This window comes from Schistocerca americana, chromosome 11 (genome assembly GCF_021461395.2).
Source record: "Schistocerca americana isolate TAMUIC-IGC-003095 chromosome 11, iqSchAmer2.1, whole genome shotgun sequence".
NCBI classification, from domain to species: domain Eukaryota; kingdom Metazoa; phylum Arthropoda; class Insecta; order Orthoptera; family Acrididae; genus Schistocerca; species Schistocerca americana.
In genome coordinates, this window is record NC_060129.1 from 87,151,240 (window position 1) to 87,177,596 (window position 26,357).

Below are 26,357 nucleotides of genomic sequence, written 5' to 3' on the forward strand. Positions count from 1 at the left end.
CCTGAACATATACCGCTTGTGGAGGCCTGCTACGCTAGTAATAGCAGCCCAAATGCGGCTCAAAGGAAGTGGTGCCACCGAGATCAAGCTGAAGACAACCGGTCCGTGTGTGCTAACAATAAAGAATATGTTTGGAAAATTTGAGAGAACGGGTAGCTTTCTTGCTGACAGTGTTCGCAATGTCTGTCGTCCAAAATGGATGAAAACGACTGAAAACATCAACATGACAAGTCTTGTGTTTGAAACCAGCCCCAGGAAATCTATCACACGAGCTGCACAACAGCTGGGAATCAACTGGGTGGCACTGCGGCATGTAGTTGTTGAAGACCCGCATGTTTTCCCATACAAAATTCAAGCTTCTCAGCCGTTAAGCCAGCAGTCATGTTTCGCCTACACTGTTGTCTGCAGAATTGACGAACAGGACTTTGATGTGAATATGGTTTCGACGAGAGCTAGACGAGGGCTAGTAGAAATCCTTGGGTAACAGAAGAAATATTGAATTTAATTGATGAAAGGAGAAAATATAAAAATGCAGTAAGTGAAACAGGCAAAAAGGAATACAAACGTCTCAAAAATGAGATCGACAGGAAGTGCAAAATGGCTAAGCAGGGATGGCTAGAGGACAAATGTAAGGATGTAGAGGCCTATCTCACTAGGGGTAAGATAGATACCGCCTACAGGAAAATTAAAGAGACCTTTGGAGATAAGAGAACGACTTGTATGAATATCAAGAGCTCAGATGGAAACCCAGTGCTAAGCAAAGAAGGGAAAGCAGAAAGGTGGAAGGAGTATATAGAGGGTCTATACAAGGGCGATGTACTTGAGGACAATATTATGGAAATGGAAGAGGATGTAGATGAAGATGAAATGGGAGATACGATACTGCGTGAAGAGTTTGACAGAGCACTGAAAGACCTGAGTCGAAACAAGGCCCCCGGAGTAGACAATATTCCATTGGAACTACTGACGGCCGTGGGAGAGCCAGTCCTGACAAAACTCTACCATCTGGTGAGCAAGATGTATGAAACAGGCGAAATACCCTCAGACTTCAAGAAGAATATAATAATTCCAATCCCAAAGAAAGCAGGTGTTGACAGATGTGAAAATTACCGAACTATCAGCTTAATAAGTCACAGCTGCAAAATACTAACACGAATTCTTTACAGACGAATGGAAAAACTAGTAGAAGCCAACCTCGGGGAAGATCAGTTTGGATTCCGTAGAAACACTGGAACACGTGAGGCAATACTGACCTTACGACTTATCTTAGAAGAAAGATTAAGGAAAGGCAAACCTACGTTTCTAGCATTTGTAGACTTAGAGAAAGCTTTTGACAATGTTGACTGGAATACTCTCTTTCAAATTCTAAAGGTGGCAGGGGTAAAATACAGGGAGCGAAAGGCTATTTACAATTTGTACAGAAACCAGATGGCAGTTATAAGAGTCGAGGGACATGAAAGGGAAGCAGTGGTTGGGAAGGGAGTAAGACAGGGTTGTAGCCTCTCCCCGATGTTGTTCAATCTGTATATTGAGCAAGCAGTAAAGGAAACAAAAGAAAAATTCGGAGTAGGTATTAACGTCCATGGAGAAGAAATAAAAACTTTGAGGTTCGCCGATGACATTGTAATTCTGTCAGAGACAGCAAAGGACTTGGAAGAGCAGTTGAATGGAATGGACAGTGTCTTGAAAGGAGGATATAAGATGAACATCAACAAAAGCAAAACAAGGATAATGGAATGTAGTCTAATTAAGTCGGGTGATGCTGAGGGAATTAGATTAGGAAATGAGGCACTTAAAGTAGTAAAGGAGTTTTGCTATTTGGGGAGCAAAATAACTGATGATGGTCGAAGTAGAGAGGATATAAAATGTAGACTGGCAATGGCAAGGAAAGCGTTTCTGAAGAAGAGAAATTTGTTAACATCCAGTATTGATTTAAGTGTCAGGAAGTCATTTCTGAAAGTATTCGTATGGAGTGTAGCCATGTATGGAAGTGAAACATGGACGATAAACAGTTTAGACAAGAAGAGAATAGAAGCTTTCGAAATGTGGTGCTACAGAAGGATGCTGAAGATTAGATGGGTAGATCATGTAACTAATGAGGAAGTATTGAATAGGATTGGGGAGAAGAGAAGTTTGTGGCACAACTTGACCAGAAGAAGGAATCGGTTGGTAGGGCATGTTCTGAGGCATCAAGGGATCACCAATTTAGTATTGGAGGGCAGCGTGGAGGGTAAAAATCGTAGAGGGAGACCACGAGATGAATACACTAAGCAGATTCAGAAGGTTGTAGGTTGCAGTAGGTACTGGGAGATGAAAAGGCTTGCACAGGATAGAGTAGCATGGAGAGCTGCATCAAACCAGTCTCAGGACTGAAGACCACAACAACAACAACAATGGTTTCGTTTCGCGGCTAAGCCCACATCCACTTGGAAGTGTTCGTCAATAAGCGAAATTGACGCATTTCGTGGACTGAGACTGCGCATTCGGTGATCGAGAAGTCTTGCACCCTCAACAGAGCACTGTGCGGTGTGCAGTCTCCAGTCACGGAATAATCAGTGCAATATTCTTTTGGTGACTACCGAACGGTACGTAAAGGTTTTGGAAGATGATATCATCACGATTATCCGAAGTTAGGATCATTTCGATAAGACGTGATTCATACAACATAGTGCTCGACCCCTTCGAAGCAGGGAAGTATTTGATGTCCTGGAGGAGCATTTTGGGGACCGCATTCTGGCTCTGGTGTACCCAGGAGGCACTCGCATGGGCCTCGATTGGCCGCCATATTCTCCTGATCTGAATACATCGACTTCTTCTTGTGGGGCTGTATTAAGGTCAAGGTGTACAGCAATAGCCCCGAGACTAATGTTGAGCTGAAAACAGACATTCAGGAGGTCATCGACAGCATCTATGTTCCGACACTTAAGCGGGTCACGCAGAATTTCGCTATTCGTCTGCGCCACGTCATTGCCTATGACGGCTGTCACACCGAAGATGTCATAACCTTAATCCGAATATATGTTGTGACGTTTACATTTTGAATAAAATGTGTACACGCCGAACTCCGTAACTAATTTACGTTTTTTCTTTCTTCTTCATATACAGTCCGCCAGAAAAATGTATACACACCATAAGGAACAAAAAGTATTACTTATGTGTTTATTTTACATTTAATAATCGATCACATATGTAGCACAGCCTTTAGCTTAGCATATGGTTACTTCAAGTGTTAAAAAGTTCACAGTCGACGGCTTTACACATAGCAGAACGACGAGTGGTCGTCGCAACTCTCTAAGCGCTATAGGACTTAACATCTAATGGCCCTAGAACCTAGAACTACTTAAACCTAACTAACCTAAGGACATCACATACATCCATGCCAGAGGCAGGATTGTAGCCTGCGAACGTAGCAGCAGCGGGGTTCCGGACTGAAGCGTCTAGAACCTCTCGGCCACAGCGGCCGGCTCGTCGCAACTATGTCAGTCACTGTTACAGTGTAGATCGCTGCACATGTCGCTGTAATCTCCTCCAGCGTGCGTGGCTTACGTCGATAGACGTTATCTTTCACAGTTCCCCACAAGTAAAAGTCCGTAGCTGTTCGATCTGGCGACCGTGGAGGGAACTCAATGGGTCTTCTTCATCCAGTCCAGTGCCACAGGCGCGGGACACGATGGGAATTAGAATGCCCATCGAACACGCCAGGTTGTTGTCGGCTACTTTTATTTGGATGGATGCTTTACTAAGTGAAATTGGCACAGTTGGGGGACTGAGAGTCAGCATTTGGCGATCGAGATGTCACTTCACCCTCAACGGGAGACTGTGTGGTGTGCAGTGTCCACTCGTGGAATAATCGGTGCGGTATTCCTTTGGTGACTACCGAACGGTATGTGAAGGTTTTGGAAGATGATTTCAATCCCGTTAGCCAAATTCATCCTGGAGGAGCACTTTTGGGACTGCATTCTCGTTCTGATGCACCCAGAGGCCACTAGCAAGGGCCTAGATTGGACTCACTTTCAGATAAAACAGCTGTGCCACGCATACCTGCTCTATTCTCCTGTATACTATATGTAACACTACTCTCCGTTCCTAAAGTACGTGTTTGTTGAATAGATTAAAGATAATTGTTTATAGTACACTACCTTGCCGGATTCATTCATGAATATGTGTAGAACCTGTGTAGAGTGCACTCCAATAGAAGTCCTCTCCTTTTTTATACAGCTTCCACATAACATATCACTCTCTATGCATATTCCTACTCTCTTCTGTACCTCAAACTTTATTTGGCCATTTTACATCATGAAACATTTCCTGTATATCTACAAAAGCTATTTATTTACAATTTAAAATTAAGTTTAAAGATATTACTCCTTCTTGAATTCTTCGGTTTTTTTCCGAATCCAAACTGACTTCATGATAATCGTGTGTCAATTGTTCGAAGACAGAGGAAGCTTTTATTTGATGTGGCATTCACGACTAAGCTAAGACTTCGGTAATTTTTGTATTTTAAGACATTCCTCCTTTAAGAATAAATATCGTATAATGTTTCTCTAGAGTCTGAGGGCAATTACCCCTGTTCCTATATGTTACACAAGGGAGTATTTAACAGATTTCTAATTTCAATCCTTTCAGGTTCGACAAATTCAGCTGGAGTGTTGTCTATCCCAGGGCTTCCTTGTTTCTCAGATTTTCAGAGCTAGCTGATAGAAAATAGCTGCAATAAATAATAGTAATTTAAAACGTCATTTAAAGGATCAACCTGGTCGTCTAATGTAGGAACTGGAACTGTGACTATTTTCAGCGCTAATTACAGCTTGTAATGAATAACTTACAACAACAAAGGTCAGTTATCAGTACCATCTGCAACAATTTGGTAGGGTGACATCAATTACGAAATGATGGAAAGAATGTGTGTTGAAAAGATGGCATATTCTCTATGACTGGCTTTGACATATCCCCCTACAGTAATGGCTCCCAACCTTTCTGAGAGCATTATCCCAGAGTGCAAACAGACACTAGCTAGAGCTCCACTTCCCCCCTTCCCTTCCCAGCCACCCAAACACCCAAACACACACACCAAGTCATCATCCTTAGCGATTAACTAAACTCCACTAACAAGGGAACCTCCCCATTGCACCCCCCTCAGATTTAGTTATAAGTTGGCACAGTGGATAGGCCTTGAGAAACTGAACACAGATCAATCGAGAAAACAGGAAGAAGTTGTGTGGAACTATTAAAAAAACAAGCAAAATGTACAAACTGAGTAGTCCATGCTCAAGATGAGCAACTTTAAGGAGTAAACAAGCTCAGTAGAGCTGTGGTCCTGTGGTTAGCGTGAGCAGCTGTGGAACGAGAGGTCCTTGGTTCAAGTATTCCCTTGAGTGAAAAGTTTTAATTTTTTATTTTCAGACAATTACCAAAGTTCAGGAACACACACACAATCAACTTCGCTCTCCAAAGTTCCAGAACATTTTCAGATTTACTTGTACACATGCAGGATTTGACGGTATACACATCGAAAAATTTGAAAACGTTAAAAACATATGTTTTGACAGAGCACAGGGAAAACTGTGCGACTGTGAAACTGTTGCATTCATTTGGTGCAGTTTATGAGACAAGCTCTTGTGATTTCATCACTTTTTTGGGAGTGATTATCTCATCCACAAGAAAACCTAAATCGGGCAAGGTAGAAGAATCTTTTTACCCATTCGCCAAGTTTACAAGTTAGGTGGGTCGTCAACATATTCCTGTCATGTGTTGTATAGAATATATCAGACGTGTTTTCCTGTGGAGGAATCGGTTGACCTATGACCTTGCGATCAAATGTTTTCGGTTCCTATTGGAGAGGCACGTCCATTCGTATACTAATCGCACGGTTTTGCGGTGCGGTCGCAAAACATAGACACTAAACTTATTACAGTGAACAGAAACGTCAATGAACGAACGGACAGATCATAACTTTGCGAAAATAAAGAAAGTAAACTTTTCACTTGAGGGAAGAGTTGAACCGAGGGCCTCTCATTCCACAGCTGCTCACGCTAACCACGAGACCACGGCGCTCCTGAGCTCACACTATCCTTGATGTTGCATATCTTTGGCATGGACTACTCAGTTTGCATATTTTACTTATTTTCTTTATAGTTCCACACAACTTCTTCCTGTTTTCTCGATTGATCTGTGTTCAGTTTTTCAAGGCCTATCCACTGTGCCAACTTATAACTAAATCTGAGGGGGGTGCGATGGGGAGGTTCCCTTGTAAGAAGAATATTTCCTTAGAAAATTCTTATTTTGAAAGTGATGAAAGATAAATGATACTTAGCTTTTGTAGATGCTTTATTAAACCTCAGACTAATGTGTCAATTATACAATTGGTACTTCTTATTTGTAATGATGTAGCCTTTCTCATTGCGTCTAAGACTACTCAAAAATGGAAGTTAACTAACTGTCTGCAGTGAAGTTATGCACTTGTTACAAAACTTGTTTCCTCTACACCACTTCTATCTCTATTGACACTTGCGTCACCCTCATTCTGCACCTTTACTTAAAATCAATCAAGTGAAAATTCATGCACTCTGCTTACTGTTTCTGAATCACTTGATTGCTGGACTCCTTACTTCTGCAGTGTCAGAAATTGAACGATTTTAACTTGCCAACGCTTTGTGTCTGACTAGGTGCCACAAATAATAATAAAAATTAAGTACTGTACACATCTTACACTACAATAGTAGCCATTACATAGTAAGTGTTGAGTTGAAGTTTAATATTTTTTCATTTATTATTATGACGTGAGTGATGATGAAATTTCTGGTCATTTGCTAGAAATTTTTATGAGATATTGAAGCATATGTGATCTATATGTCTCGATTTCTCCATCATGGTACAAAGTGAAAACTATTGGGTGTAGCAGGAGCATTATGTTTGGAAGATGAAGTTCATACATTCGTTTGACAAGCTGTAGCGTGCACCACAGTGTGTCATTCATTACTTCTATTCTTTGATAATAAAAATTTATTGATGGTAAATTATGTAATAGCTACAAATTGTTGCGAAATAGTCATGATAAACATGATCTTTTAGAAATAATTTAGTATTGTGACCGAAACGCAATTAGGCACAGTTATTTGTACTCCAGATAAAATTTTATTTTATCCATTGGGGGGGAGGGGGGGCGTTATGCCACTACCCTACAAAATTTTGGGTGTTGTCATATTGGAATATGTCAGAAGTTGCCATCTATCTATGCCTGCCACCTCTATGTCACGTTTCTAGAAAGTCATTCCTGACTGTGGCAGCAGTTACTTGATCCCCTGTATCTATTCCTGGAAAGAAACATGCTGGTATAGCAGTTAAGGGCAGAGGGATACAGATTTCAGGCATGAAATATCATTGTTTTCTTAAATAACTGCAGAAATCGGGACTGGGTGTTGAACAATGTATGCTCTCAGTTTTGTGCTAGATATTCATTTTGATATTTTGAGCAGGTAATTGTGGAAAGAGGCCTCTATTCCTTCTGTGGCATTTTGTACAGGCAAATAGGGAAGTTTTAAGAGGGGATGCAATAGATTTTCAAAAGTATTATTTCCTTCATCTACACACTATAATCTATGTTGGGTGTAAATTTTATCCTGATAGCAGCTTTAGAAATGCCTTTAAATCGTGGCATTGATTAACTCTGCACTGACAGCCACTCCCACTTTTTCCAACATTTGGGAAACTGTGTTTCAGAATCGCTCACAGTGGGACGAGTTCAGGAGGCTGAGGAGGCCACGGCCGTGGATTTGGGAGCCCTGCTGGACGCCGGGGACGGCGCTGTGGTGACTCTGCTGGCTGGGGACACGCGGCTGGTGGCTCACAGGGCTGTCCTGGCCGCCAGGAGTCCCGTGTTTGCGGACATGTTCCGTCGCGTCACTGTAGAGGGCAGCAGCAGCCAGCTCGTACACTCGGACACAGAGGGTCCTGTGCTGCGCCAGGTGCTGGCATACCTCTACACCCTGCAGGTGCCCCAGCTGCCCAGCATGGCCCCAAAGCTGCTGGTCGCCGCCGACGTATACGGCCTGTCGGTACTGAAAGCGCACTGTGAGCAACAGGTGGTCGCCCAGCTGTCTGTCGAGACTGCGGCAGCTGCAGGTGTTATCGCGATTAAGCATTCCGCCAACAGGCTCAAGCAGGCCGCCGTCGCCTTCATAAAGGCCCACTTGCTCCATGTGATGGCGACGCAGGGCTGGGCTGAGGCTGTAGTCAACGACCCACAAACTGTTGTGGAGTTGACTCACCTGATTGCAGAGAAACCGACAGACACCAGGTAAGCGTGAGACAAGTCACAATTCTACGTTACACAGCGATACGTGTGTGTACTGCCTGGCCTACAATGTCCACCACAAATTTTAATTAGATGTGCATGTGCAGTAAAATACACTACTACTTATATCCATTTTCTTGTATACACTGTGTGATCAAATGTATCCAGACACCTGGCTGAATATGACTTACAAATTCAATGAAGCCCTCCATCGGTAATGCTGGAATGCAGTGTGGTGTTGGTCCGCCCTTAGCCCTCATCTCAGCTTCCTCTCTCGCAGCCATACGTTCAATCAGGTGCTGGATGGTTTGTTGGGGAATGACAGCTCATTCTGCACTGAAGAGAGGTATCGATGTTGGTCGGTGAGTCCTGGCACGAAGCTGGCGTTCCAATATATCCCAGATGTGTTCTGTAGCGTTCAGGTCAGGACCCTGTGTGGGCCAGTCCTTCGCAAAGACGTTACTGTCATGCAACCACTCGGCCACAGCCCATGCATTATGAACAGGTGCTCGATCATGTTGAAAGATGTAATCGCCATCCCCCAACTGATCTTGAACAGTTGGAAACAAGAAGGCGCTTAAAACATGAATGTAGGACTGTGCTGTGATAGTGCCACGCAAAACAACAAGGGGTGCAAGCATCCTCCATGACAAATACGACCATATCATAAAACCACCGCCTCTGAATTTGACTGTTGGCACTACACATGCTGGCAGAGAGCGTTCACAGGGCATTCGCCATACCCACACCCTGCCATCCGATTGACACATTGTGTACCATGATTTGTCACTCCACACAACGTTTTTCCACTGCTCAACCGTCCAATGCTTTCGCTTCTTACACCAGGCAATTACCTTCGTGATGTGTGGCTTAAGAGCAGCCGTTAGACCATGAAATCCTAGTTTTGTCACCTCCCACCTAACTGTCATTGTACTTGCAGTGGATACAGTGACGAATCACGGTACAAAATGTTGCCATCCGATGGCAGGGAGTGGGTGTGGCGAATCCTTGGTGTACGTCATTTGCCAGTGTGTGTAGTGCCAACAGTAAAATTCGGAGGCGGTTATGGTGAAGAGCAATTCGTGGACGGAGATTGCATCTTTCAACCTGATCAAGCACCTGATCATAACGCACGGCCTGTGCCGGAGTGATTACTCAGCATGAACATCCCTGTAATGGACTGGCCTGCACAGAGTCCTGACCTGAATCCTACAGAACATCTTGTGGTGTTTTGGAATACCAACTTCGTGCCTGGCCTTTCCTACTGACAACGATACCTCTCCTCAGTGCACCACTCCATGAAATATGGGCTGCCATTCCCCAAGAAGCCTTCCAGCACCTGATTCAACGTATGCCTGCGTGAGTAGGAGCTGTCATCAAGGCTAATGGTCGGCTGATTCCATATTATATTCTAGCATTAACTACACAGTGCGCCACGAACTTGTAATTCAATTTCAGCCAGTTGTCTGGATACTTTTGATCACATAGTGTACCTTAGAATGCTGCAGCACAGTTCAAGGTGGGCAGCAACGTGTTTTAAATTCCCTATTTGATTTTCTCATTCTGTAAATCTGAAATATTCGTGGTACTGGAGTAGTCAGTCACAATAGTCGCTGCACCCATATCAGTACAACAGTTTTGTGTGTTTTGTATCTCCCTTTTACGTTCTAGATATATATGTGGGATTCGCTGACAAGTTCTGTAACAAAATTCATTAACTCTAACGAAGTATTCGAGGGGTATTAGAAATAAGATTTTTGAAGTTTACTATGCTCTAAGGAAAATGTTGTCATTCTCAGTCGGAGCATATATGGAACATCTCTCTTAAAGAAGGTGTATAAAAACACAATTCTTAAACACCACATGACCACCTCCCAAGAAAGGCGACAGGGTTTCACAACAGCTCTGCCGCTTCATGCAGTTCCGCATAATGCTCTGTCTTCCTTCACATTTCCTTCCCACTTCTAGTCTGTTGTTTCTCGTGATATTGACATACTTCAGTCACTAGCTTATGCAACACACAAAGGAAGGCGCTTTTTGTGTGAAAACTCCGTACTTGGCTCTTAGAGAAGGGTCTGCCAAATATCTACTGACTAGTGTTTGCTTAATTTTCCCAGTGGCTTTAGTAAAGATTAGTCCTGCAGTGTTTTCTTCTGCTAGAGCTTAGGTGTTTCCTTATCTGACCTGTTCCAGTTATTGGTCCATTCCTAACAACATCAAAATGAAAGAGATCTTCAGATCCTTCTATTCTTTGTAATCAACATATCACAATATAAATACTCACTACAATGCTAGTGACAAGTAAATTTCATAAATTACTTTTATTGTTAGATATGTCTGAATATTTATGCACTACTAACCGAGCTGCTTGAAAAACTGGAATTCATATCCTTCAGATAATAATCCGTACACTCGGTGATTCATTTCTCATTTATTTTTATTGTTGCAGAAGTGTATCCCATAATTATAAACGAGAATTAATGTTTGAATGAAACTGCTTATCGCCACAGCTATGTTTTCAAGATGCCTATTATTTACACATTAACTTTAAATATATAATTCTATCTGAATTATTTAGAAGCAAATTTGGGAAACGCATTTCTTAACTTAAATAGGGTGCATGTCACAAAACCCAACCAGTATCTTCTTCATTGCATCAAGCTATGTACACTATTGCATTGCTTACCATGACAGCCACTTCACACAAGTATCCATCCACGTTACATGCATATACATGAAGCCTCTCTTTTTATGTCAATGGTAAATTCATTGCCCAATTTCTTCATGAGAAATCACAAACGCTAACCAACACACACACACAGAACAAAACTACAACTGGCATAACTAGAAACTGCCACATCTTCAGTAGTTCTCATTTGATACACGGATCTCCCAACAGTTACTGCCATTAAACACCACTGCTACATGTAGCATGGTTTGCACAGCTCTTGAAATACTTTTCTTTTTCCATCACAGCACTTGCTTCATAAGCACCACTTGTAAATTCCACATTGTCCAAACACCAGCCACAACTTTTTCACAGATTATCACACTGCATACAAACTTCCATCAACTAGCATATGTAGCATAGTTCCTTTGTCTGTGCATTGCACTTATATTTAAATTATTAAGCACTAATATAAGACACACACACACACACACACACACACACACACACACACACACACACACTAATCACAGTCTGATAAAAATCATTACACTGAACACAGTAACGAAACAAAATTCTTAATTTCAGTGAGTGACAACCTGTGATCAGCACTTAGGCATAAATATATATTATGTAATTAATGTGTCTGCTTATTTTGCTGATCATACTCATAGATTCGTTCAGCCTCCCAGTCAGGTACTATTCAATGTTCACCTGTTTCGTGTGGGTGCTCATTGGCCAGTGTGAATAAAATAAATGTATTGGCCGAAGTTCCAACTCTGTGATAAAGGTTTTAATGGAAGTTAAATTTTTACTGCAGTAGCTTCGTAATATGACAGATATTGTGCTCCATTTTTCTCTGAATTTGCTTCCCCGGTCATTTCAGAAGTATCTGTTATCATATTTACTGTATGTTCCCCCTACCGCCCAGTCTGTGGCATATGACCTACGAACACCATCTGATGGACATAGTAGCAAATTAAGTACATTTAAAAGTTTTGCCAATATAACTTCTGAGTGACTGTAACTTGGTATGTTAAACTGCTAGTATGAGGAACTCAAGAGAAGCAGCGTGTAAACTGATTGTCTCACTAGTAAGTCATTTATCTTAGTGGGTTAGTGGACCCACTGTCGCCTTTGGCTGTGTTGGTCCCATCATCTGTGGATGGACAGCTGCCCAGTGGTCCCTGTGTGAATACATGTATCGAAACAGTCTACCTCTGCACTGTGGGCCAGCCACTGGACACAGCAGGACCAACCCCCAATATACAGCCACACAGTGAGCACAGCGACTGTGGCCGGACCCTCGTCACAGCTGTGCAGACCACAGGTCCCCACTCAACCTCCGTCTGTGGCATGTCGTGAGTTCTGTCACTACACAAGCATATATTTAAACAAATTAGAGGAGGGTGGCGTTAGCGAAGTATTATGGCGAAAAAATCGAATTTTAGTTTCTAAAAAGCAGAGATGGCAATGGTTAACAGTAAACTTATTGTTTTAATCGATGTCAACATCTTTCTTTGTATTATGTTCATTCAGTGTTGTAGTATGGGGATTGTTTCCTAAGCTAAAATTCTTTTCCAAAGTTTCTGTATATATTAATGTAGTGGATGGAGTTTCTAGTTTCATTGTTGGTTATGTATCTCCCAAATTAAACTGGAAGGGAATGGATGTGGAAGTAGGTTGCTGGTGCGTTGCTATATGAGTATCATACATGAACATAAATCTATGGACTTTATCAGCTGCAAAAGAGAAAGGTAGAGTCTGGTGAAAGTGAAGCATGTAAGACTGGAAAGATAACCTCCACATAAGACTATGAACATCGTTTGATGTAGAGTTTATGTTTAAATATACATTGCATCAACAAGAACTGAAGTATTCGGAAGGCCTGACGAAACGAAATGTTACTTCACATGTTGATACAGTATGTGACATTATATCAGTCATTGAAAAATCGAGTCAAATTTACACATAACTTAGTGGTATGAACCAATTTATAGTTTGGTATTGCAACCACAATTACCTGGACACATGCGTTGGTTATGTTGGGAAGTAAATCTTAAAGTCATTTTATCCTCTCCTGACGGAAAGTGGGCCATAACCGTTGCAACTCGTCCTTGATATCGCAGTTACTAGCACTGCGATGGATTGACCCCCGACATGTTAGATCTGGATGTCTTTCGGGACATGGGGGTATTTCAACATCAGGCAAACAATTTATGGAGATACATCCCATGTGTGGGTGAGCATTTTCCTGTTGATTGTTGATGTCACAATACTGTTGCATGAGAGGTAGCAAACAGGGACATGGGATGGCAGTGACATACCATTGTGCCGACAGCGTCCTCAGTCACTATGAGTCTTGAGCTGAGGTCATCCCCAGCGGATCCACATACCATGACCCCAGAAGTAACACTGCTGCATGTCTCCAGAAAACAGAAAGAATGCGACCAAGGTCGCCGCCGTAGTGCCTGACGATACTCATCTGGGCCAGTACAAAATGTGATTCATTGCTGTAATGCCAGTAGTATAAGCATTATATTCACAGCACCACTCCAGTAGAAGCCTTTTCTGTGTTGGTAGTAATGACAGCTACACGTGGCTGAATAATTCCATAGTCCATCTGCTAGTGGCCTCTGACACCAATGCAGGGACGAAGACATGCTCTTGGTCTTAGGTACTGTGAAGAAAACAATACATTACTACGATTGGCTGGTCCAATAACAAAAGTGTTAAGGGAGTTGACCACTTGTGTATCTAAGAAGATTAGAAAAATGAGTGAAATACAAGTGATACACTTTGATCGGTTGCAATGCTGTCTCGAGGCAGTAAAATATTGCCGGACATGATGGCGTGGCCAATCTGGCTCCAAACCTAGAGAGACCTTAGATACTTCTGTTAGTACAGTGTGGAGCAAATGAAAGTGGCCTGGGAGGTTGGATACGATTGCACGTGAATATATGCATATAGCCACACCCTGTGACTTACACGCCATGTGATCCTCCACGTGATCCACATCAGTCCAGATTGTAGTGCGGGCTGTGCCAGTGTGAGTGGAGCAGAGCAAAGGGGGCGGTGGTACTCGCAGTGGAGCAGCAGGCGTTCGTTGTGAAAAGTTATGTGAGAACGAAGTCGTGGAAACGGTGTGGTCAGTTGTTTTCTGCGAAATTTAGTGGTGTTAAAGTGTGAGCAACGAGTACCATGCAACGCCTAGTCCGAAATTGATGTCAAGCAGGATCTGTTTTGAACCAGTAAAAAAAATAATGCCTTAACTCCCCTGCACACTACAAAACATGGCTGCAGTGCGCCAGAAAATGTTTCAGAGACCTACCAAATCAATCCAACACCTGTCACAAGACACCAGGATATCACACTAATTATGCAGACCTGCATATTCAGGGTGGTCCATTGATTGACTGGGCCAAATATCTCAAGAAATAAGCGTCAAATGAAAAAACTTATCTAGCTTGAAGGGGGAAACCAGATGGCGCTATGGTTGGTCCGCTAGATGGCTCTGCTATAGGTCAAACGGATATCAACTGCGTGTTTTTTAAATAGGAACCCCCATTTTTTATTACATATTCCAGTAGTACGTAAAGCAATATGAACGTTTTAGTTAGGCCACTTTTTTCACTTTGTGATAGATAGCGCTGTAATGGTCACAGACATATGGCTCACAATTTTAGATGAACAGTTCGCAACAGGTAGTTTTTTTAAATTAAAATACAGAACGTAAGTACGTTTAAACATTCTATTGCGGTTGCTCCAATGCGATACATGTACCTTTGTGAACTAATCATTACTGAAAACGCATGCTGTCACAGCATGATTACCTGTAAATACCACATTAATGCAATAAATGCTCAAAATGATGTCCGTCAACCTCAATGCATTTCGCAATACGTGTAACGACATTCCTCTCAACAGCGAGTAGTTCGCCTTCCGAAATGTTTGCACATGCATTGACAATGCGCTGACGCATGTTGTCAGGCGTTGTCGGTGGATCACGATAAAAAATATCCATCAACTTTTCCCACAGAAAGAAATCCGGGGACGTCACATCCGGTGAATGTGCGGGCCATGGTATAGTGCTTCGACGATCAATCCACCTGTCATGAAATATACTATTCAATACCGCTTCAACCGTACGCGAGCTATGTGCCAGACATCCATAATGTTGGAAGTACATCAACATTCTATAATGCAATGAAACATCTTGTAGTATCATCCCGTAATTTCTCTTGTGCCCAGTGGCAGAACTGTACAAGACGTTCAAAGTCGTCGCCATGCAATTTCTGGTGGACAGAAATATGGAAAGGGTGCAATCGATGTTGATGTAGCATTCTCAACACCGACGTTTTAGAGATTCCCGATTCTCGTGCAATTCGTCTCCTACTGATTTGCGGATTAGCCGCGACAGCAGCTAAAACATCTACTTGGGCATCATCATTTGTTGCAGGTCATGGTTCACGTTTCACATGTGGATGAACACTTTCGTTAAATAACGTAGGCTAACTATCCGGCGAACGGTCCGGACACTTGGATAATTTCGTCCAGGATACCGAGCAGGATTCATAGCACACGCCCATTTGGCATTTTGATCACAATAGCCATATATCAACAAGATATCGACCATTTCCGCAATTCGCAAACGGTCCATTTTAAGATGGGTAATGTGTGACGAAGCAAATACCGTCCGCACTGGCGGAATGTTACGTGATACCACGTACTTGTACGTTTGTGACTATTACAGCCTCATCTATCACAAAACGAAAAAAGTCGTCCACCTAAAACATTGATATTTCTTTATGTACTACACTAATATGTAATAAAAGATGTAGGTTCCTATTTAAAAATACGCAGTTGATATCCGTTTGACCTATGGCAGCGCCATCTAACGGGCCAACCATAGCGCCATCTGGTTTCCCCAGTTCAAGCTAGACGAGTATCTCTCTTTGTAGTGTTTCCGTTTGATGCTTATTTCGTGAGATATTTGGCCTGATCACTATCGATGGACCACCCTGTATATCCCTATCGCATGTCTGTTGGTCATGCATTAAAACCAGCAGATGTTCCTAAGCACCTCCACATTTGTGAATGTCCATTCACTGAGATAACAATGAATGGCTTGGACATGGATCTTTCCTTTATGCCTGATGGAGACTAATTTCAGCTGAAAGTTACGTCAACTAACAGAATCACAGGTCCTGGGTAGCAGAGAGTCAGCAGAACTTCCACGAAACACCTTTGCACGATCATAAGGTTGGATTTTGGTGTGCAATGTCTGCACGCAGCATTACTGGTTTCACCTTCTTCAATCAGCTGTTGACTTTGGCCTATCACATTGCCAACATTTTGGAGCTATTTGTGGAAGCTTTAATGGAGTTACTTCCAAGAAGATGGAGCAACTGGTCATACAGCAAGCCGAACCTTTGATCACAGGTACACAATTTCATGATTTACAGTTGTTAGCCTATGTCAGCCTGGTTGGGGCCCTACCTGGCCACCTTTGTCACCTGATCTGTCAGTGTGTTATGACACTGCACGAGAGCCCTCAACAGCAGAGTCAATCACAACAACCCTCACAGTCATCAAGAACTGCAGCAGAACACTCCACATGAGACTGCAGCAATTCAAGCATCCAACCTTCGATCCGCCTTCAGCATCCTACCGACCAGGGCCCAAAAGCATCAAGAGATGAATGGTGGTCATTTTCAACAGCTGATATAGTCATCTTAGTGCTGCATTTACTTTCCTGTGTTGTATTGCTTTGTACTATAGAACTCTAATCTCTGGCTGCTTTTATTTGACCCCACCTTCTAATAAATTGCGTGTGTATGTGTGTCCACCTTAGATTACAGTACATGGAAAGAGCAAAGCTATACAAGGCAGTAAGCTAGTAACCTTTCTATCTGAGGCAGAAAATATAATGTTATCTTTTGTAACTGCAGTATAAGTATTTGTATTAGTGTTAATATTAGTAACAAATGTCAGTAGTAACATAGTAATAACAGTAGTAGTTGTAGATTCTAGAGAAAATTCATGGTGATGCAGTATTAATAGAGGCTTTCAATAGTTGTAAGAGTTATATTGTTTATTACTGCAATTACAGTATCAGTTCTCATTGTGGTGTTAATAGCAATATGTAAAATGAAATAGCAAAATTGGGCAAGATGATTTGAAATAACGAATGCCACTATGTAGAGCACCACATCGATATCCATATGAATGTTGGAGCATACTAGTAGACAGAAATAAGGATAGTGAAAATCTTATATTGTAGACATACCATATTATAATGTTCAAAATAAGAAAGAAATAAGAGTTATTACAAGCTTGACATATTTGAGGTACCTAGTAGTTTCCCGAGAGCATGGCAGATGATGTCCTGAGGTGGTACTGTATACCAAAACCAGTAACCAGTAGACTAAATGAAAACTGCTACTAAGGACTAAAACATAAACACTCATCAGCCAGAACATTATAATCACCTATGTAATACCTGATATGTCCACCTTTGCAACGGATAGCAGCAGTGACGCATCATTTTCTGGAAGGGAATTGGCGCCACACTGCCCACACAAGGCACCTAATTCCCAATAATTCCTCACCAGGGGAATGAGCTCTTACGCCACGTCGAGACACATCCCAGATGTGTTCGATCGCATTCCCATCTGGTGAGTTGTGGGACCAGCACATTAATTGAAACTCGCCACTCTGTTCCTCGAAATACTCCATCACTTCCATTCCTTGTGATATGGTGCATTACCTGGTTGAAAAACGCCGCTGCCATCGGGAAACATGATCCTCATGAAGAGGAGTACGTGGTCTGAAACAAGTGTATATTACTTGTTGGCCATCATGGTGCCTTGAACAATCTCTACTGGACCTATGTATGTCAAGGTGAATTTCCCTAGAGCACATTGGAAAAAGCGCCAGTTTCTCTCGGTCCCACAGCATAGGTGTCCAGGAGCTGCTAATGTGCCCATTTTAGTCATAGTTGCTGATGTCATGATGTTAACATTAACAAATGTATGGGTTGTCAGCTGCAGAGGCACACTGTTAGGAGTCTTGAGGGCACTGTGTGTTCAGACACACTTGTAGCCTGCACCGTCTGTCGCGTTCTACCAGTCTGCCCGGCCTACAACATTCGAGAATGTAATTAGGGATGGCCACCCAACCCCATGACGTCTGGACATAGTTTCACCTTGGTTTCGCCATATGTCGAAGGCAATCACCACAGCGCTCCTCGAATACTCAACAAATCGTGCATTCCGAAATGCTCGTGATAAGCGTTCAGGTCATCATAAAATTCCCTCCTTCAAACTGGGACATACAGCATACCTTCCCCATCTACAGATGGACAGCACATTTGCTGATCCTACATCGACTGTGCATGCGTCTGACTAGCAGTCATTCCTCGTGAAGTGACGCTGCTATGGCCAGTACACATTTAATCGATGATAGGCAGGTGATAATAATGTTCTGGCTAATGAGTCTGTTATTTATAAATTGCAATGATCGCTGTTCCACCCAACAGGGTATTGCAAAAATGACATAAAAATACAAATAAACCAATAAATGAATCTCTGAACCATGGTGCAGGATAACACATTGCTGATAAAAGACCATTATTTGGTCTCAGATGGTAGGCACAGTTGTAAAGGGATCACTGTGAGCCCAGTATGCAATATGGCATTCTTCCCTTGTCTTGACCAGACGTGATAGACTGTAACCTTGACAACGATAATGCCTGCCCTCGTGGTCATGTGCAACTCAACTGTAACATCTAAATGCCCCAAAATCTTATTGCTGCACAATTATACGGGAGTGGAGCAGCTTCCAAATTATAACAGTTGCAGGTAACACATGCGTAGAAAGTGTCTCTGTATCCTTCACAAGTATCACACAACATCTGACACTGTTCATGGGCATTATATAAACGTGCTGTGGTGTCTGGTCTACCTGTCATGGAGATTTGAGACCCTGATCAGTTACATTGCAGCTGATGGTGCGTTTGTGTAAGAAGCCAGAATGACATCTCACCGTTTTTTCGGTATGCTTCAATTTATCTGTCACACATCGCATTATTAATTCTGAAACAGTGACTTGTAACAGTACACTTGTTTCAATCGGTGTCTTCACTCTTCTTTGGATTCACAGACTGAATAGCGTTCAGTTTTGAATTTGAATGTGACACCTTTTATTTCACAGATAAGAGAGACATCAGCAACTACCGACCTGTTTCACAGCTTCTATCATTTACCTACATTTTTGAGAAGGCGATGTATTGTAGAAGATTATCACATCTTGGCAACAATAATATTGTCACCAAATCACAGTTTGCCTTTCAGAAGGGGTGCTCTACTGAGAATGCCATTTAAATGTTCGCACACCAGATAGTACAAGCATTAAATAACAAAACAGCACTGGTGGGTATTTTCTGTGACCTATCCAAGGCATTTGATGGTGTAAATAATAATATACTGCTAGATAAATTTTGTAGGGTTGATGGTGTAGTCAACCAATGCATCTTATCACATCTAACCAAAAGGTTTCAAAAAGCTGTATTTAGTAGTAACTCAACCAACAGAATTCAGGGACATAATTCTGACTGGGTTGAAATCACATATGGGGTTTCCCAAGGCTCAATCTTAGGTCTACTACTGTTTCTCATATATGTTAATGATCTACCATCTAATGTACAGCAAGCAGAATTAGTTCTTTTTGCAGATGAGAACAGTATTGTTATCACTCTCAGTACTCATACAGAACTGGAAGAAATGTAAACAAAGTTCTCAAAAGTATCATTGTTTGGTTTTCTGCAAATTGTCTCACCCTGAATTTCACAAAGACACATTATATACAGTTCTGCACCTCTGGGGGTACTGCATCTGTGATAAGTGTAACACATGGTGGTGAAGTAATACATAAGGTGGAAACTTTTAAAATTCTTAGGTGTCCATATTGATGAGAATTTTAATTGGAAAAACATAAATTTGGGAACTGCTAAAAAAACTTTGTTTCGCTACATTTTTACTTAGAATCATAGCAAATTTTGAAAAGAGATAAATCAGTAAGTTGACATATTTTGCTTCTTTTCATTCAGCAATGTCATATGGAATAATGTTCTGGGGTGATTCGTCTTTAAGAAAGAAGGTCTTCATTGCCCAAAAACGAGTTGTAACAATAATATGTGGCACTCACGCGCGATCGTCTTGTAGCCATCTGATTAAGGAGTTGGGCCTACTGACTACCGCTTCACAGTATATTTATTCCCTCATGAAACTTGTTGTAAACAATCTACTACAGTTCAAAAGGAACCATGAAGTACATGATCACAATAATAGAAGAAAAAATTACATTCATTACTGAACATTAAGGTTTTCTTTAGGTTGCCATTAAGGTTTGAACAAAAAATTTTGACCACTTACCCTGTGATATAAAATGTCTAACAGACAGTATGGTAAAATTTGGAAATAAACTGAAAAAGTTTCTGCTTGAGAACTCCTTCTACTCTGTAGAAGACTTTCTATGTTTGTAATATGTAAAAAGTTATGGATGGGAACTGATAACTCAATCTGTATTTCTTGTTACCATTTTGGGGGAAAAGAATAGTAATTGTATGGTGATGTTAAGAGTAGAAATAGATGTATAAATTAACTGGCAATTTTCATCTAAAATGACTCATTCGACCACATGACGATCTATCGTGCAATTTTATGCAAGGAACATAAAAGTAAGCAACAAGCGTTTCTTTCTATTCACCGTAAGTGGGCGAAATTCACTTAAACATCTGAAAATTCGGTAACTGTCTTCTATCGTACCTCATTCGTTTCATATTATGCAACATTTATCAACGACATTGTGCCTTGTAGACATACTGTATTTGGCTATTTTGTCACCTCCTTGTGAGGCATTAAAATACCAACATACAGAAAAAACTCACAGAGGAGCCATTACTCGGCAATGGCATACGAGCACTCTTTTTTAAGGCTCATGGAAGTCTAACAACTTGATGGAACAGTAAAGTGACAAGAATTAATCCCTACATGTTATATGTGTACTTCTAGTATTCATAGATCAACTTTTTCATTATACCATAAATACCTTACGCCTCAGTTGTCTTTGATAGCGAGTAGCGAGCGGCGAGACGAAAATGACGTCCCTTGTGACGGTAGTCTTCTTGGCAAAGGAGCAGTTCGGCGCTTTCGAGTTTCTCTCGCTGTACACAGACATGGAGGTCGACCCCAGTTTTCGGCGCGGCATTCGCCTCACCCAGTGGTGACCCCCGATGCAGCCGCCGGGCTGTCTGCCGTTTACCCAGGGGGCGACGCGATGCCTGGGGTGGCTGGCGACTTAAGGCCGGTTCCCACTAGGGCTGCCGCGCGTCAGCTACGTGGTTGCCATGGAAATGGCGTCAGCGGCAAGGCGCGGCAGGCTCTGCGTCGCGGTTTGACCATGTCGAACCGCTTCCGCTGCCGCGTGCCGCGCTCCAGGTGCGCGCCGCCAATCATAGAACGCGCTGAGCGTGACGTCAGGTACGGACCCCCGGGCCACACGAACTTTCGCCGAACCGCTGGCGCGGACGCGGCGGCAGCTATGAAATACTTATCATCCGATTCCAAGGAAACTATTCGGTAGAAAAATTTGATTCTTGGGCATGTTACAGCCTGATATCTTCTCTCGATAAAGGACCGAATTTCTTTTCGTTATTCGCCGTGGTTACTTGCTGTATCGCATTTACGTAAACCTTTACACGAAATTTGAATGAGTGTGCAGAGGTAAACACGCATTGCGTGGACTTTGCGTACAGTTCATTTTAGGTAATACATTATTGCGTATGAAATTTAGTCAACATATCGAAATTGTTTTCAAAGCTGAGAGCAGAACGTTAGCTATCACCGTTCTCGAGATATTGGATGATATGTCGGCGGACGGGCTGTGCGGTGATCGCGCGCGGGTCGCTCGCGACGCGACCGATACTTCGTCCTTCTCGTCGTAAACCATGTGGTTGTATCAACTGCAAATTTCGTAAACGGTTCAAGAAATCGAAACGTGTTTTTTTGCAAACGATAACTTGTAAAAACTCATGTATTTCGTCGCATGATAAATATCCTAAATCTGTTTAACTACCAAGATATGAAAGAAACTACAGTTTTTTCGGAAGGGATAGATTAATTTTTTTAAACAGCATTTAATAGCATGTGTAATGAGAAGTTAAACCGAAACTAATTTGCTGGTATGTCATAAGATGTAATTTGCTAATTACCTACAGCTATTGATTATTTCCTTTGGACGTAACAAACGTTTTTTTCTTTATCCAGTGTACTTTATTGGTTCAAGACGCGTTTCGCCTTTTACTTTAAGGCATCTTCGGTGGAATCTAGAATGATTCAGTTTTGTTTTGATATGTGATACTTGCAGATTATAAAACAGTTCACATCTATTTTTACGTGAATAACTGATTACTCTGAACGGAATGGACAGTGTCTTGAAAGGAGGATATAAGATGAACATCAACAAAAGCAAATCGAGGATAATGGAATGTAGTCGAATTAAGTCGGGTGATGCTGATGGAATTAGATTAGGAAATGAGACACTTAAGGTAGTAAAGGAGTTTTGCTATTTGGGGAGCAAAATAACTGACGATGGTCGAAGTAGAGAGGATATAAAAGTAGACTGGCAATGGCAAGGAAAGCGTTTCTGAAGAAGAAAAATTTGTTAACATCGAGTATAGATTTAAATGTCAGGAAGTCGTTTCTGAAAGTACTTGTATGGAGTGTAGCCATGTATGGAAGTGAAACGTGGACGATAAATAGTTTAGACAAGAAGAGAATAGAAGCTTTCGAAATGTGGTGCTACAGAAGAATGCTGAAGATTAGATGGGTAGATCACATAACTAATGAGGAGATATTGAATAGAATTGGGGAGAAGAGAAGTTTGTGGGACAACTTGACTAGAAGAAGGGATCGGTTGGTAGGACATGTTCTGAGACATCGAGGGATCACCAATTTAGTATTGGAGGGCAGCGTGGAGGGTAAAACTCGTAGAGGGAGACCAACAGATAAATACACTAAGCAGATTCAGAAGGATGTAGGCTGCAGTAGGTACTGAGAGATGAAGAAGCTTGCACAGGATGGAGTAGCATGGAGAGCTGCATCAAACCAGTATCAGGACTGAAGACCACAACAACAACAACTGATTACTTACAGTGAATCGAGTTTTTGGCGGACATCTACGTTTCCCCTGACCTGGTCACATGCTGGAGGTTGAACTAAAACTTAGATTATGGAACATAAGCACATTTTCATATTCGCTCTTTTTTCTTCTGTCACTTGCTGTAGACATTTTACCGAAAACACTGATTTGAAGTCATAACTACGGTGTGTTCACCTCATGTCCCTTCCAGTTTGGTTTGTTTATGTGCATGTTGCCAATCTAAAGAATTATATGCTGAAAACTAATGTTTGTTTATTTCTGTCCTCCTTAAATCTTTATGTGTGTGTGGCTAGCCAGTGATAGTTATTGAAAGTTGCAAGAGAATGCAGTAGTTGTCAGACAGCGGTTGAAAGATTTGGTGTTCAGCTGATTTCAGTTCTGGTTTAAATGTTTCGTAGAGAAGTGCATGGAATAGTAAATTCACTGCTTACATTAATCGATAAAACAGCAGAATAGCATTTCAACAGATGATTATTATCAGAATACTATCACCCAACCCCTTTGTCCTCACTCTTTGACGCCTCATGATATGTCCTGTCAACGTACCCCTCTTGTAGTCAAAGTTGTGCCGTAATTTCCTCTTCCTCTTCCTGCTCTAATTCCGTTCCTCTTCTTTAGTTACACGATCCTCATATCTAATCTTCAGCATTCTTATTGATCACCACATTTTGAAAGCGTCCATTGTCTTCTTGACAGAACTGTTCATAGCCCACGTTTCACTTACATACAAGGCTGCACTCCACACAAATACCTTTGTAAAATTGTACCCAATCATTAGAATTTATATTCGATGTGAACAAAGTTTCTTTTTCAGAACGCTTTTGTTGCTATTCACAGTCTTCATTTTATATCCTCTCTACTTCTGCCTTCTCAATTACTGCTTCCCTTGCAAGTCATTAAAGTCTTAGAAATGCAGTTTCGTCTCTGTACAAGTTGTAGATAATCTTGTGGCCCTATGTTTTAGAGCTTCAAAGAATGTTTTAATTAAGATTGTCAAAATCTTTCTCTAAACATGCAAATGCTATAAACACAGTTTCGCAGTTCTTCAGTGTGTCTACTTAACTAAGTGGTAGGATCAGTATTGCCTTGCGTGTTCAGACATTTCACAGGAATCTAACATTGTGCTTATGTTAGTTTGTACAATCCCTCCCCCTCTCCTCTCTACATATTCCTTCCACTTTCTAGCCTTCTCTTATTTGCTTAGTTCTGGCTTGCCAGATGAGTCCTTGGCAGTTGCTTCTCCTTTGAGCAAAGTTTTCTTTGTTCTTTCTCATTTTCATTCCCCTGTTTTCCAAGTGCAAAATCGCGTTGCAATTTTGGACTTTCTGTCAACGTCATGTTTAGACATTTCTATTTCCCATGGCCTACTTTATTTGCTGCATTTTTATATATTTCCCTCGTGTCAAATTTAATATATCACGTTTTATCTAACGATTTCTACTGTACCTTCTTCCCATTCACATACTCTGCTGCATTCACCACTTTTTCTCTCAAAGATATCCATTCGTATTCTAGCGGATTCCTTTCTCTGTTTCAGTCAGTTGTTGCATTACGGTAACTTTAAGATTATCGAAAAACTGTGGGTCTTGACTTATTCAAGTTCCATTTCCTTAATTTGCTACCGTTTACTGTCTCTTTAGTTGTAAACCACAGCTCGTAACCAATAAATTATTGTAGGTTTGCGTCTGCACCAGGAAATATCTTATAATTTAAAATCTGGTTTCGAAAACTTTGTTCCAAGTATGTATTATTCTTTCATGATTCTTAAGCAAGGTCCTGGCGATGATTACATTATGCTCTGTGCTAAATTCTCTCAGGTGGCTTCCACTTTCATCCCTTCCCCCAAGCCTTTGTGTTTTTAGTGCTTTCCTGTACCTGCTACCGTATCACATTTTAAATTTTTGTCTTGCTTAACTATCTGAATAATCTCTTTTATCGTACATTGTTTCAATATTTTAGGGGATAGTGAACAATCATGAACGGTAGTCATGACATCTGTTTATGTTGAAATGAGAAAACATGAATAATGAAATATGTGAAAGAGTACATTGTACAGAAAATGAAAAATTGGTATGTCTTCACCCAACTTCGTCTTTCCTTCATGTAGGTGTAAGATATCGTTATTCAAACACACCGGTCGTTTCGGTGGGTCCCAGCCCGTACCTCAGTGGCTGTCCGTCATTGGCTACCGCTAGCGTCTGCCGCTTCCAGGTGGGAACGCCAATTCCGCGAGCCGCCGCGTCAACGCGGAAAACGCTTGCCGCTGCCGTTGCCGCACGCCGCGCTGCCGCGCTGTAGTGGGAACCGGCCTTTAGGCTGTCGTCATCGTGGCCCCAGGGCGGAAATGGAGCCATTCCCCATGTGCTATCGCGTTACGAGAGCGTTGCGGTCCCTGTGTTGTTTTGGGCCATCAGTAATGTTGCACAACATCATATCACTGGCATAATTCATCCCCTTCTTGATTTATATCCCATTTCTTCGTGTTCTCGGTTTATTTTCGCATCATTCTGACAGACAACAGCGACGAAAGAACCCAAAGAGATTTTTAGATACCTATCTCCTATTTCTTCCCCCTATAGTCGGATTCCTGTCTCCTAAGCGGGTAGGGAGTCAAAAATTTAAAAAAAGATCGAGTTTTCGAAAATATGTCTGTTTTGTAATCTTTCTGAAAAGTTTGATGTATAAAACATATATATTTCAGTGATTATAAGGCACGCTATCTGGTCTTGTGTGTACCCAGAGTAAGCGCTACACCCCTTACCACAGACGTCTGCTGTCATACATACGTGTATTTCGCTGTGTAAAATTCGAATGTTTATATTTGCGCCAGAGATGGTCATACGTGTAACAAAAGACTATTGACATAGAAGAAACGTGTTGATGGCGGCACCCAAACCCCAATGAAAGCTTTAATGAATGTGCATGGAAAAGATTGCCAAAAACCAATTTTTGTGTGGAAGAGATGTACTTGCTGTTGGTGTTTATGATGCAGTTTCCTTTTTTTATGATAGTGTGTAAAGCCGGATATGTATTTTAGAGAAAATGGGAATCAAGGGCAAAGTGAACTGCATCAAAGCTTTATATGCAATAAACACAGAGCGTGTAGTGAAAGAACATAAATCATTTTTGGAAGTGATAAATTCGGAATGAGTGAATCATAGGAGTGTGGAA

General features: G+C 41.6%; 1 protein-coding gene across 1 annotated transcript in view; it reads left to right on the forward strand.

Moving 5' to 3' along the window:
* The window catches only part of LOC124553822 (ankyrin-3-like), a 116,354-nt gene that overhangs the window by 75,838 nt on the left and 14,159 nt on the right, over window positions 1–26,357 (forward strand). The window contains exon 3 of the mRNA XM_047127808.1: window positions 7,723–8,299. Within this exon, the coding sequence (XP_046983764.1) occupies window positions 7,723–8,299 (577 nt within the window). The remainder of the gene's footprint in view (window positions 1–7,722; window positions 8,300–26,357) is intronic.